Genomic DNA, 14205 nt, shown 5'->3' on the forward strand with positions numbered 1-14205 from the left:
GATGACTGCCCCAGCCCCAGTAAGAAATACATTTTGCGACGTTACTCTATTCCACTTCATTTTTCATTCATGTACTTGAGTGGTAATGTTTTCTCCAACTTAACAGTTTCCTTGTGGGGGGCTGAGTAGAGGGAAACCATTATTACAACTTGAACGTCACAGAAGGATTCCTGTCAGGTTGTTCCCCACGAAATACTGCCCATGTGACATGTTGCCAGTGCAGTGAACTGGAGACTTAGATACCAATTCCAGAAGGCTCTGCACACATGAACCCTTACTTTGAGACACGCTCCCTCCTCCAAAGTTTGGAGGAATTCAAGACTTTGATGTGAGATCAGATCAAGAGTAGGATAGTCTTAAAAACTGTAATGGATCCTCCTCTTCAATCCATTTGATACTTTTAGGGGTGGGGGCAGGGAATGTGTATCTCAGCATCCTTAAGCTTGACGCCCTTCCCAGTGGAGAACTGGTTCTAGGACAAGAGTCTGTGGGTGCGATGGGCACTGGAAACCCTCAGCAGAGGTAAGCTCACTGCAGCCAGTGTCCAGAGTGGTACTTGTGAAGAAACTGCACACAGACATGATGGAATTATTCTGTTAAAAGAGATATCGGTAAAGGCATCAAAAGTTTAACAAGAAATCCAAAGATAAAAACATGCCATGAGACGTTCACTGCCCAGAATTCTTTAAGATATTTTAGAATTATTAGTCTAGTAGTAAATTGCGGAGAATGAAAAATGCAGACGTGTAATATATGGTCCTTTCAGGCTGACTAAAGATTTGATACCAAGAATAGATTTGATCTTTTTTTTCTCCCGTAAACAATGGTGTTTGGAGGTGATATAGAAGGATGAGGTTGATATCCAGAGCACAGAAAATGGCCAATGTAACACAAATCTTTAGATTCTAGTTTAAGTAAAATTTTGTCAACATAAATGTATGTTACCAGTGGTTTGTTTTGAAGAGGATAATTTTCAGGGGCAATTGTATTTGTCTCACAGAAGGATTTGGGCCCAAAACTGACACATCTGTGCAGAGTTTAAAAATAGGTAACAAAAGACCTCTGGAAATGTTATTTTCCTGTGGCTGTTGACCTGCACAGAATGAATATTTGTTAATACACTTGTTAGGTATTATGTTCCACGTTACTCTGCTAGGTCATCAGTTGTGTGTGTGCTTTAGACGGAGATGTGGATAGAGGCACACTTACACAGTGACGCCCAGTACTTAGACTGCTGTAATTACTGAATAACAAAATAGTAACTGTTTTTAAACTCTTCTAAATCTCTCTTATTTTCGAGTATGAAAACGTTAAATCTTGCATACTGATTCCTACCTTCTCTATTGAGGTTCAGTAATGTGATGATTTAGATAAGAACAGCTCTTAAGAAACAAACTTTTTACTAACCACTTAATAGTGGGGAAGCTTCGTGCGTGGCAGGAGCCTCAGGTACCCTTCCTCCCCTCAAACCTGTGCACAAAGAGAACGTCCCATCCCTGAGCACAGCAAAGCCCAGCAGGACATCCTAAAGGGACTAAAAATGAAGCATTCGTCTTCCACTAAAGAGGAAAAAGTAGCCTCACCGGATGAGGCTCAGGATAGGACAAAAGTATTGTTGAATCCATTACTTGATAAGAAGTATCAAACAAAAAGCTTAAATACTTAGTAGCTTGTATTCAAGATTTATAAAATATACATGAATGTCATAATGCCTGTTAATGCCAAAATGGCTTTGTCAGACTGTCCCTGGTTTCAAAATGCTTACATTCCAACATCTTGTCTCGGTCTCTCTCGGCCTCTCCTACCAGAATGTCAGAAATGGGCCCCCCTGCCATACCAGCTTTTACTCTATATCAATCTCAAGAAAGCGTTAGAGAGACGGTATTTCTCTGTCTTCTGTTTTGCCTCCCACTCCCATATTTTAAAAAATAGTAACAGAAAATTTAGATTGAGTAGGAAATCAAAGAAAAAAAGGCAAGGACTGTGCAATAGAATCGATGTGACAGCCTCGGAAAGACATGGAATAAGCCACTCGTCCACCTGGGACAGCAGGGCTGGGTAATGGGCGGGGCATATGCAAAGCTCTCCGGGGATATAAAATTGCACCTTATTTACACTTCGATTTTGTTCCTGCCTTCTCAGGCTCTAGCCATATGGCCTTTCAATCATTTTGTCGAAGCACAGATCAGGAATTCAAACACTTAATCAAGTCATGAAAATTAATCTAGAAAAATAAACAAATAAAAATAAATCAACCTTTTACAACCTGCAAACCATCCCCCCTAAATCCTATTTTCATGCAATGCCACATCACCAAAGATGCTTCCTTACACTACCGATAGCCACCGTCTAAATCACTGATGTGAACTTTTAAACATAACATTTATGTAGCTTTTTTAAGATTGTCCTCCTAGAAAGTATTTTTCATTCCTTAATACTATAATAAACCACGAGAACATAATTAGATGGAGTATGTAAGCCTTTTCATCTTTTCCAGTTCTGCTCAAATAGAAATATTTGCATAATAGTCACTGTAGCAAAACTGAGCTTTCATATTTAAGCTTCTTTTGTATTTCACCCTTCTTGTTTCAAAATTCAAGGGTGTTTGTAATTATGAAGTTGTTTTCTACTGAAAATAATTATTAACAGGCCTAAGTGGTATTCTGCATCATTTTTCTTTCAGTTGATTTTAAGAATTACTGCAATGGAAATTTGTTTTAAACCTCAATATAGTAATTATGGATATACCTATGTAAGTACATATGTATCAGAGCTGACTTTCGTCTTTGAAGTGGATTGCTCTCCACTTTGATGTACAGGTCATCTCACCTGTTTTTTTCTGTTTTTGTTGTTGCTAAAACGTTCAATCCAGGTTCTACATGGTCAGCTATTATGAGCGGAATCACAGAATAGCGGTTGGAGCTCGCCACGGTTCAGTGGCCCTGTACGACATCCGGACGGGAAAATGTCAGGTAAATAAATCACTGTGACTTCCTCTCCATAAAGTGTGGAAGTTACTGAAAGGAGCGAGAGACCAGCACTTCACCAGCTGACGTGCTGAGCTGCTGGAACATTATGGATAATGCTAAAGGGATCAATAGTTTAATGAAGGACTCAAAGAACATAGAGCCCTGCTGTCTTTATTCGCCGGGAACGCAGGGCTGCCATGGATGGGTTCGCAACAGAGCCCAGAGTAAGGTGCTACTGCTCACAAACCACCTTGCGATAAATCTTTCTTCTTTTAAACAAAGTTTTCTGATTTTCTCCTTTAGGCCGTGTATTTTCTGAAGAAAAAAAATTGATGAAACATTATTATGATTAATGGCTAAACAAAAAATTAAGTTTCTGACTAAGTGAAACGAGATATTTAGCAATTATAAGACAGTATTTTGCCCAAGATTGCAAGAAAAGCAGAAATCACAGTGGCGGTTAGTGTGGCTCTATAAAAGGGAAACCAAGGCTCTATCTGAAATAATGTTAACTTTTTATACTTTTATAACTCTCTGTTTTTATAAAACCTTTATTGTTTATGGGAAATTCTTCTTGGTCTTGATCTCGATAGCTGAAATCTCCAAATGTACCGTCTGGTAGATGAAGCAAGACTAGCCCCGCTTTAGCTGTAAGTGGATCGGAGCTCTGAGCTTTTAAACCTCTTTATCCAGAACCGCACTGTTGGGCAACGGCAAAAGCAGGGCCAGGCTTTGCCGTGATCACGATGAGCTTATAGTGTTCGCTGATAAATAGTTCCAAGCCAGAGCTTCCTGGTGTTCACTGTAGCATTTATCAGTGCTGATGTGTACACTCATAGTCAGAGTTATATTCAACTATGTTAGATTGATATGTTCAGCTGTATTAAGAATTTCCAGAAGGAATATGAAGAAATACGTTGGGATGTAGCTAAAATTTTAAATTGTCTCTTAAATTTAGTAAACTATTAATTAGTTCTCCTGAAGTGTCTTTGGCTGTTTTCCATGAAATAGTTCTAAGAGATGGTAACAGGTTTAGGGGGTAAAAGTTTCAGGGGTCAGATGCGTGTAGGGGATATGGTTTGAATGTCTCTTTCCGCCGGCCTTCTCAGGGGCTCTCATGCGTGAGTGTACGTTGTGCAGTTCCTGGGTGTGTGTGTGGAGGACGCACCATTTGCCACACTGTTGTAACTACTGAATTTTGTTTGTGTGTTGCGGGGAGGGGGGTTGACATTCGCTCCTGCTTGATGACCATATTTCTTTACTCGGAACTCTCATTTTGAACAATGAAACTACTCTGAACACTTGCTTAAAAATTAGTTGTCTATATAACATTCTCTCCAAAGAGAGACAGATTCTTCAGACAGCATTTCAGAGTTTCTTTTGGTAAGACACTTTTTAAAAATTGGAGTATAGTTGAGCCCTGAACAACGCTGGGGTCAGGGGTACAGACCCACATATAACTTGGCCCTTTGTGTCCGTGGTTCCTCCTTATCCCTGGTTCTGCATCTGGGGATTCAGCCAACCTCGGGCCTGTAACGCTGTAGTGTTTACAATTGAAATCTGTGTACGAGTGGAGCCACGCAGTTCAAGCCCGTGTTGTTCAAGGATCAACTGTATATTATTACTAGCAGACTTGAGAGAAATAAACCACAAACATCTATAAGCTAAAGACAAAAAGACAGAAAAAAAAAAAAAAAAAGAGCAAGGGGACCTTTTCATGCTTCTTTAAACCTGAAGTGTGGAAATCATCGAAAGGACTCTTTGTTATCAGACAAGACACTGTTGCCACCAACAGAGAGCGAGGCAGCGTGAGCACGGTGACGTAACCCAAAGAGGAGAGAAATGAAGAACTAACGAGAAAGTACCGGACTGTCCTGAGTGTACATTTCCCGACAGTTTCTCCCTCCTGCGTGGTCTTAGTGAAGATCTTCGTAACGTGGAAAACACATGAATCATTTGAATATCTTACTCTTTTTAAGAAAAGTATTTGAGATGCACTTACTAAATCAATGACAGTTCATTCTTAACAAGCATTTATAATACCACTCATATTTCATTTTATTTTCTCTACATTATTTTAGTACGTTTAGACATTTCAGTGTCACCGTATTTTTCTTCCTCAGCTTCTTGGTTTTGATATGCAAAATTATCAGTAGTATTAAGTGATGGAGTAACCTTTACCTTCCAGTTCTGTGTGAAAGTGAAGGTTACTCTTTTCTCTCATCATTCAGAGCATGAAAACAAAGCTAAATCTCTAAAATCAATCTTAACTGCTTTTGCCAGTTACCAGTTATATCCAGTGACAATGAGCTCTTAAGGGATTCTCTTAATTCTTTTATGGTATTAGTGTTTGAAATAAGTGAGTCAACAGTTGAAACAGAATTCACAAGTATAGTTGTCATGTTTAAAAATGGTATTTTAGAGGTGAATCAAAGGACTAGGAATTTTGAACTAGGAATGCAGTAAAGCATTTTTTGAATTAGCTACTGGAATCATTTCACAGAGTGGGACAATTTTCTAGCATGGGCAAAGACATAGAGATATGACATAAAAAATGTAGAAGGATGATTAGTAACTTCACTGGACTCTAGGGGTAGGGTTCCAGTTAGGTGGGAGGACCTGCAGTGGCCATTCTAGGATGCCAGAGGCTGAGAGAATTCCCTGGTCCCAGCGGATGCCGAGAACCCTTGGCTGAGGGAATGGAGGGAGGAACATATAGGGTCCCTGTCCTTATTGTTAGGTTGGTTGGTAAAGGATAGAATAGAAAAGTCAAATCTCTTTCCCTTACCTTTTGGCATTGGCTTCTTTTTTCCTTCCCAATCAGTTTTCTTTCTGTCTGTTCCTCCCAAACTAGAATAGGCAGTCATACGAAACCACAAGATAAATATGCATTATCTGTCTGGCACACGAATTTTACTTACATTGAGAGTTCACAGGCTATTGCCCAAATCTGCCTGCCACCTGTTTTAGTAAATAAAATTTTACTGGACCACAGCCACATCATTCGTTTAAGGATTGTGTACAGCTGCTGTCAAACTACAACAGCAGAACTGAGTTGTCGTGGCCGGCAAAGACCATACGTGGTCTGCAAAGCCTATAATATTTATTATGTGGCCCTTTACAGAAGAAGTTTACTGACCCCTGGCTTAGATAACTGAGGAGGAAGAGTTAACTCATTTAAGTGAAAAGTGACTTAAAGCGGTATAGTGTAACGTATTGGAGAAGAACAAATAGAGCCTTGTGTGGCTTGAACCCTGTCTCCACCACTTACTGATTTCATCAGCTTGGGAATGTTCCTTAACTTTCCTGAGCCGAAGTTTCCTAACTGTAAAATGGTGATGGAAATAGTGCCTGTTATCCTGAAAAGTAAGATGGTTTGTGTAAAATTCTTAGCAAGTGGTTAGTATTCCATGAGTGTTGGTTATTACTTTATTAAAAGAAACTTGGAAATGCATTACATTGCAGTTGAATTGCATTGATTGTGGGGAATTTTAAAGATAAACCTTGAGACATTAGAGTGTTTGTAGATTCTCAGGGCTAGGACTTTGCACAGAGTCAGAGCTTTGGTGGACAAGTCAGGCAGCTGCCCGTGGGCCATGGGTAAATTTCCTTTCTAAAGGCAGCTCTTGCCTGTGGTGTTGGGCTGAATCTCCACTGATTATGGAAATCAGAAACTTTGATGTAGTTCAATAGTTAAAGTCTCGCTGTGCTGCTAACCAACTTGGCAACTGCTAGCAATTTAAGAATATACCTGACTCAGATTTTGCTTAATTAAAAAAAAAAAAAGATACCAATGAGTTACCAAATAGTTGGTGAGGGCCAGTTTCTCTGTGTGAAACGATTTCAGCTGATATGTAAAGAACGAATGACAGAATCTCGCCATTTTGCAAGCTGTAACAGAGCTAGGTGCTGAACCCTGGTGACTGCTTCTATCATAAAGGAGGCTGTTGGACATTACGTGTCCACTGACAGCAGAGCACACCACCACCTGTGAAGCAGTCTTGCCAAAACCATCAAATCTGAATCTGACCCAGCTTCCAAATCCAGCTGTAATTCACAATAAACACAGAAGTCAGAGGAATATATGATGGACATCATGGGGATGTGGCCATCAAAATCCAGACTAGGAGAACTTCCAGAGGATAAATGATCTGGTTCTTTGAGTAATAATTTGCCAAGGTTGGGGTGGGAGAGGGAGGGTGAACACAATAAGACTTAAGAGATGGATCAGTGAATTGAAACAGGTGGGCATTATTTGTATCCTGATTTAAACAAGTAAATTGCTTATATGATATTCTGCACACACGTGCACACATGAAATTAGAAGTGACTCTATATTTGATGATATTAAAAAGTGCTACTAGTTAAAGGAAAGAAAGATAACTCCCCATGAAGTGCTTAAATTTTGTTGGTAGACAATGGGCTTGATCTGCAGACTGATTAGATTCCATGAATCCTTAGAGCTACAAGTATGTGTTTGGTTAAATCAGCAGTGAAAAATCTTCCCTCTAGTAATATTTGCCTTTGGTTTGGCAAACTTGATGCTACCTCTTTCTGATTTTCCAGTCCTTTGTGAACGCATTCTTTGTAATAATCACTGCCGGCTCTGTGCAAGATTCTCTTAGGCTCATGTTAGCTAGTTTTCCTCATGAAGTTTGTACTACGTTACTTGAAGGTGTCTGATCCACTTTGGTACATCTAGGCACTTATTTTCTTTCTTTGACATAGTTCTGCCCAAAAGGCAGTGATGTATGAGAGGGAGAAAGTATGGCCGAAGTCTTATCCATATCTTAAATTAGTGAAAGAACTTTATTATTGAAAATTTTAGGTAAGTTCCGTAAAGTACTCATTTTTGGAGCCCCATATTTTCTAGTACCTGGTACATAGTAGTTGCACAATAAAATTCATTCACGTTGATCAAATAAAACATCCTGAGTCCTTGGAGTAAAAAATAAAATATGAAATATAATATGGCATGGTAAATGAAAACAAAATATGCTTCAATTACATCAAAAATATATTTGTAATTTGGGCTATAGCTATATTTTGGCGTGTCATCCACCCTTCATCAAATTGTTGTTTCTCTATAAAGGTTAATAGGATATCTTCAGAAGTAACATAAAGGATGTCTTTTTTGTGAGCCATGAAAACATACCTATGTTTCTGTAGTAGACCATGACCAGGCATCCCACAGCCAGATAATGAAGGGAAAAATGGAAGCAAAGATTGATTGTTGTAAAACTGTGGCAACTGAAGTCCAGCTATAATCCCTTATAGGGCACGAAGTAGGTTCTGGAATGCTGACATGTGCCCCTAATGCTCACACAGCCTACTGCTCTAAAAAGCGGTGAGCCTGGAGGCTCAGCTCCTCTGGCCGTACAGACTCCTTCCTCCATGTGGGGTGGATGTGTTGCGCTTCAGCTGCACCTCCATGAGGAAAAGTGGGAGGCCACAGGGTACTTTGTCCACTTACTTTATCCTTATCTCCCGAACGTCCTCTGCCCTGCTCCTTTGCTAATCTGTCCAGACCCATTTTCACCAGTCTTTAAACCTTGATTTATCCCACTGTTGTCCAGCATGGGATAACTTCATTCTTTGGCCAACAAGCCTTCACAAAATTGGTCCAGTCGTGTTGCTTTATATAGGCACCTGCCGCCTTCTAACTAAACTAATGAGGAAATCAGGAAAATGCACAGCTACCTCGAAGAGCACATGGAAGATGAGGAAGGCTGCCTCATTGCTTTCCTGTCCGTCTCCTTTTCCCTCGTCCCTATTTGTCTTCAACTGCCAAGTAACTCTGAGGACTAGACTTGTTACCTTGTGGGGAGCATCTGTTTCATTAACTAAGGCTCCAAGGTAGTGTGTCTACAGCATACATAATTTGGGGGACTTCCATTTATGAACAAAATCAGAACTCTGCACAAAAATTATGTATGTATTAAATGTATGTGTGTATGTGTATAACTTTTCAGTAACTTCATGGTAAATTCACCTTTCTGGCTCCTTTAAAAAGTGCATTTTATAATCCTTTCTGTAGCTACCATGGTCCTTCTCTCTCCTACCATTGTATCAGATGAGTGGTCTGTGGTACCCCCTCTACCCGACACCTTCCAGCTTCCACCTGGACAGAGCGACTGAAACCACACACTCGAACTTCACTAGGGTGGTCTTGCCACAATGCTAGCAAGGTGTCTCTTGGCCCCTTGGCCAAATATATAAAGTTACTGTATGCTCATAGATGAAGCACTGCGGGTGGACAAAAATGCTGAGAATAATTCACATTAAAATAATGAATATTGGCTCCTTTTTCATTAACGATTCTATTGAAATTTGTTTTTGACCATCCTTTGAATTCCTTATACCCTTTGTAAGTTATGCAGCCCTCTCAAATTCTTTACTTGTATCCATATTTCTGACTCAGGTAAATGATATTTTTTTTGATGGTATTTGTAATATACCAAGTTTAATATTAAATTCAATTAGCAAGTTATTTACTCCCTCTTATTTACTGGGGAAGGCAGTGTTAGAGCAGATTTTGGGGCCAGACTGCCTTGGTTTCAAATCCTTGCTCAGTCCTTATTAGCTTTGTGGCTTAAGCAAGGTACTTATATTCTTTGTGCTTTAGTTTTTTCATCAATAAAATGGACACAATAACCCTCTTAGTATCATATTGTAAAATTAAAAGAATATATTTATATATAAAGCAAACGTCAGCCAGTGGTAGGTGCTTAAAGAAATGTTAGTCATCATAATTATTCTTTAGCCAGTTGTTAAATACGACGAAATCAGTCAAGTCCAGTCTGTTCCCTTCTGCTGCAGTATATATATGACTTCATACCAGCTAGATCAGTAACAACTTCTTTCTTAGGATTTTTTTTCCTGCTCTTTATTCTAGAATCATTTGATTAATCTTACAAATAGAATGAATAGAATACCAGACCAAGTAATTAGGAAAGCTAAGATTACACATACTGACCTGTCCTCAACCTCCATGTTTAATAATTATTCTTTTGTCTATCCTGATTTTCCCACAGCATGAATCTGTTGTCCACTAATACATTTTTAGTGATTTTTTTGAAATCATTACAAATATTACTTTCAGTGTTTCTGCTATATTAGAATCTTTCTGAGTAAAGTAATTTTAAGCTGATTTTTAAGTGTTGGTGTTCTCAAGTGCCAGCATATCTGTTTGGGGCCCTTCTGTTCGCATATATTTAACGTCATATTAATTAACCACCACTGGGGTTTGGGGTTTTTTTAAGGATTTTGTTACTGTGTGATTTTCCACATCTGTTTTCTTCAGCATCCTTTTTAGGACATAAAAGATTAGGTCAGTGACTCAGACACCTTATGGGTGTTATATTCAAGTTCCCATTTGTTAGGTAGCATAATTTTCTTTGTGGTGTCTCTTGCTTTCAACAGGCACAGTTGTGAATTTCTCATTCTCTCTTATTTGCATACCGTTTATTATTAAGCCCTTTATCCTTATCTCTATTGAAATTCAGTTTAATTTATTTACAAACTTACCTCTTCATATATACAAGCATTTTTATGCTGCTTAGGTGGCTGCTTTTATAACTCAAAAGAAAACTGTAGTTAGGCTCTTAAAGATTGTTGTTATCTGATTTTTATTAGGTTTGGGGTTGGTTTAAAACTTTTTCGTTCTTCATCTCTGAATCTGGTCAACTGTGGCCAATGCCCGACTCAGTTTCTTCCTTCCTTTCTTTTTTTCCCATCAGTGTGAAGCTTCCTGTAACAATTATTTTGTTTTTATTGCCAGTAATGACCTACTGATACCTGACCAGTCAAAATTGAGTAATTTGTGTAATTTCCATGCCCCCCTCCCATGAGAAGTCTAGATATAATGCTGGAATGATTAGCATTTACATGAGAACAGGGGAAAAGCTGGTGAAGGGAAAGTCAGCCTTCCTTTTTCTCTGGAAAATGGATGAAATGTATTGATTGCTTCTTCAGATTATAAATGTAACTCATGCTCATTAAAAAATAACCTCAAGCAATAACAAAATAAAGTTGAAAGTTAAAGTCCACTGTAAGCTGTCCCTCAGAGTTAATTCCTGTTTAGCTGTTTGTTGCAAATACTTTGAGTCTTGTTTCTGTGATATACAAGTAATATTATCCCTTCCCTCCGCCCCAATAATAGAATAGTTTTCTGCAGCCTGTTTTTATTTTTACCTAACAGTCACCTTCCCTGTGACTCTATATATCTCATTCAATAATAGCAAGTAATAATGAGTGCCTGCTGTTGGCTGTAAATGACACAGGTATGGCCCTTGCCCTCAGGGGGCTTCTATTCAATGAGAGGAGACAAACAAGAAAGTAAAGAAAATATCATCAGGTAGCTAATACAAAGGGGTGACTGGGTACCTGCTTTAGATTAGATGCTCAGGGGCGAGCACACTGAGGGGGTTGATTTAACCTGAGAATGGGTGACCATCTAGAAGAATAGCAGCATAAGGACAAGGAGCCATGAGTACAAGGACGAAGGTGGGAACAACATTGCAGAGTTTGGGGAACAGAAAGAAGGCAGCTGTGAAGGACAGTCATTTTGTGAGCAAGTGGAAGATCGATTTAAGGTGGGATTGGATAGGAAGGTGGGATCTGACCACAAAGGCCATGCTGGGGATCTTAGATTTTATTTCAGTGTGATGGAGGATGCCACTATAGAATTTTAAGCAGGGAGCTTATATGTTTTTAAAAATTATTTTTTGCATCTTTTGTTTTGGAAGGCTTTTTGTTCTTTATTTTACAACATTGGAATCACAGGAGTCACACTACTCTGAAACATTAAAAAAATCTTAATAGTCCATCATAGCTAGACTTCCAAGTCAAGCACACACCATTGATGTAACGTGTGCTTTATAAAATATGAAGCGTTTTATAAAATTATTATGCTGTTGATGAACTATTCAAATTTAGTCCAGCTTTGTGTTCATACCAACAAGGCTGCAATAAAGATCTTTATACATTGGTGCTTTTCTCTCTGTAGGACAGATTCTAAAAACAGGAATTCGTTTGATCTATTTTGATTTTCAAAGATTAATGGCTGCTGAGCTGGGACTAAGGTGGTTGCAACAGAGATGGAGAAATGTGGAGAAAGGTAATTTTTTGGAAGTAGAGCCAGAAGGTCTTGATGATTGTTCAAATGTGGGGCAAAGGGTGGGGGAAATTAAGAGGGAAGCAGTAGTGAGAAAAGGGAGGAGTTCAGAGGTGACTCACAGGTTTGAGTCTTGAACAACTAGGTGGATTATGGTGCCATTAATGACAGGGAGGAAAGCAGGCAAGGTGTGGGGTGAAGGTCAGGACTTAGGTCTGGACATATTAAGTTTGAACGGCTATTTTAATCTATTGGAATGACTGCATAGTATTCCAATATACAGGTGTAGGAGAATTCATTAACCAATCCTCTATCCATTAACATTTAAGCTCCCCCTTGCCAATTTCTCACCATTATAAACAGTGCCACATTGAATAGCCTTATTAAGATAACTTTTTATGCCTATCTGGTTTTCTTAGGGTAAATTCCTGGATACACAGTGCAAGGTCAAAAGACTTGCACATTTGATCACCAGAATGCTTTAAAACTACTTTCCCACGGTTTATGGGCATTAATTTCTTCATACTCTCCCCAGTATTCCTATGAATCACTTGAATCCTATGAATGACTCTTGAACAGCAGTTATTCTCATTTAAAAAAAAAAAAAGGAAACTCCACAGTTGGTCTGTTTTGCCTCCTATATTTTTCATCTGGGACAACAGACTGTTTATTCGTTTATTCATAGGTTATCATTTATTTCATTTACAAAAAAATAAAATAATTTTCTGATAGTTCTACTCTGTGTCAGACACTATATTATGTGCAAGAGATTAAAAAAATAAATATGAATTGTTCCTTATAAAACCCCTCAAGGAGTTTATAATCTGGTCTAGAAGGCAGGCAGAAACCTGGAGCTGAAACGCTGTGATGGTCCCTTCCAGCAGGGCGGTCTGGAGTTCTGCGGGAGAACGCGGGGGGAGCGCGAGCCCAGATTTGTTTAGGAGTCTGGAGAGAAAGGTCTGGAAGGGCTCCCTGCAGGAGAGGACATCTGAACTGAGTCATTAACAGTTCCGAGTTAGGCGAGAAGGGCAAGGGTGGGGACAGATTTCAGGCAGAGGGCATGGCACCTGCAGAGCCCAGAGGGACAGGAATCGGAGTGGAAGCACACGGATCAAAACCTGAGAGATGTTTCCCCTTTGCATGTGAGCGGGTCATGTTGTAGCAGTCTGGAAATTCGCATTACCCTGGGAATTGCACAGCTCATATGTGAAAAAGCCATTTCAGTAGATAAGTGGAGAGACACCTCTTCTCTGCGACTTACTGAATGCTAAGTCAGTAACACAGATTTTATAAATAAAGTTTACATGGTGTTAGCGTAGTATAAAGAAATACTGACTGCTAGCATTGTCTGTAAATAATATTTTTAGGAAAAAAGGGGGCTTGGCAAGAGATGAAAATGTTTTTAGCATAGAACATAAAGCATTCAGATGAAAATGAGCCACCCTAATTTTCTGTAACACATTGCATTCTGGCGAGCCCTCTAAGGCTACTGTGTATCCAAAGATAGCTAATATGTAAGGTGCAACAGTCATGTCAGCAAACACACCTAAATGAATAGAAGTTTGAAATACAGTGTGTTCTTCTCTCTAAGAGTACAGAGATTTTACCTCTAGTTAGGGGGAGCCGTGGACCTTAAGGATCTGGTGGCCAGTAGGATTGATGTTTCTTTAAGACGGAGTTTTGACGCTCCGGGCACAGTTTTCACTGAGCAGAAGTCCATCGCGCGTGTCCATCAAGGGCACTTATGTGGTGATTGCAGAAATTGCAGTGAGAATTGACTACAGTCCTTAGTCAGGCTGACATTTTAGGTATTTTCTTTCTATTCTTTTCAGCAGCTGCTTTTATGGTGGGTGTTTCCCCTGATGTTCGGGAGCAACAACCAGAAATTTGGCATCAGGGGTGCTAATAAGATGAATGGTTGGAGAAGACAATGGCTCCCTGATGCTGTGTTGAAGAATTACCCAACGAGCCTCCCGTTTTAAAAGTGAAATGCTATTTAGAGAAGAACCTCTAGGAAAAGAAACAGATATCTGGAACAGTGCTTGAAATTAGACCATCATTTATCCTGAAAGCTTAAAAATTCTTAAAGAATTTTTTTAATAGTCTGTGTAGAGGAGTATC

General features: G+C 39.2%; 1 protein-coding gene across 5 annotated transcripts in view; it reads left to right on the forward strand.

Moving 5' to 3' along the window:
• The window catches only part of WDR7 (WD repeat domain 7), a 276960-nt gene that overhangs the window by 211903 nt on the left and 50852 nt on the right, over positions 1–14205 (forward strand). For 4 of the 5 annotated variants that reach the window (XM_010961322.3, XM_010961325.3, XM_010961324.3 and 1 more), the window contains one exon: positions 2873–2972. The exons of the other annotated variant lie outside the window; for it this stretch is intronic. In XM_010961322.3, coding sequence (XP_010959624.1) covers positions 2873–2972 — 100 coding nt within the window. The remainder of the gene's footprint in view (positions 1–2872; positions 2973–14205) is intronic. 5 annotated transcript variants of the gene reach the window in all.

The sequence above is a fragment of the Camelus bactrianus genome, chromosome 30, assembly GCF_048773025.1.
Source record: "Camelus bactrianus isolate YW-2024 breed Bactrian camel chromosome 30, ASM4877302v1, whole genome shotgun sequence".
NCBI classification, from domain to species: Eukaryota; Metazoa; Chordata; class Mammalia; order Artiodactyla; family Camelidae; genus Camelus; species Camelus bactrianus.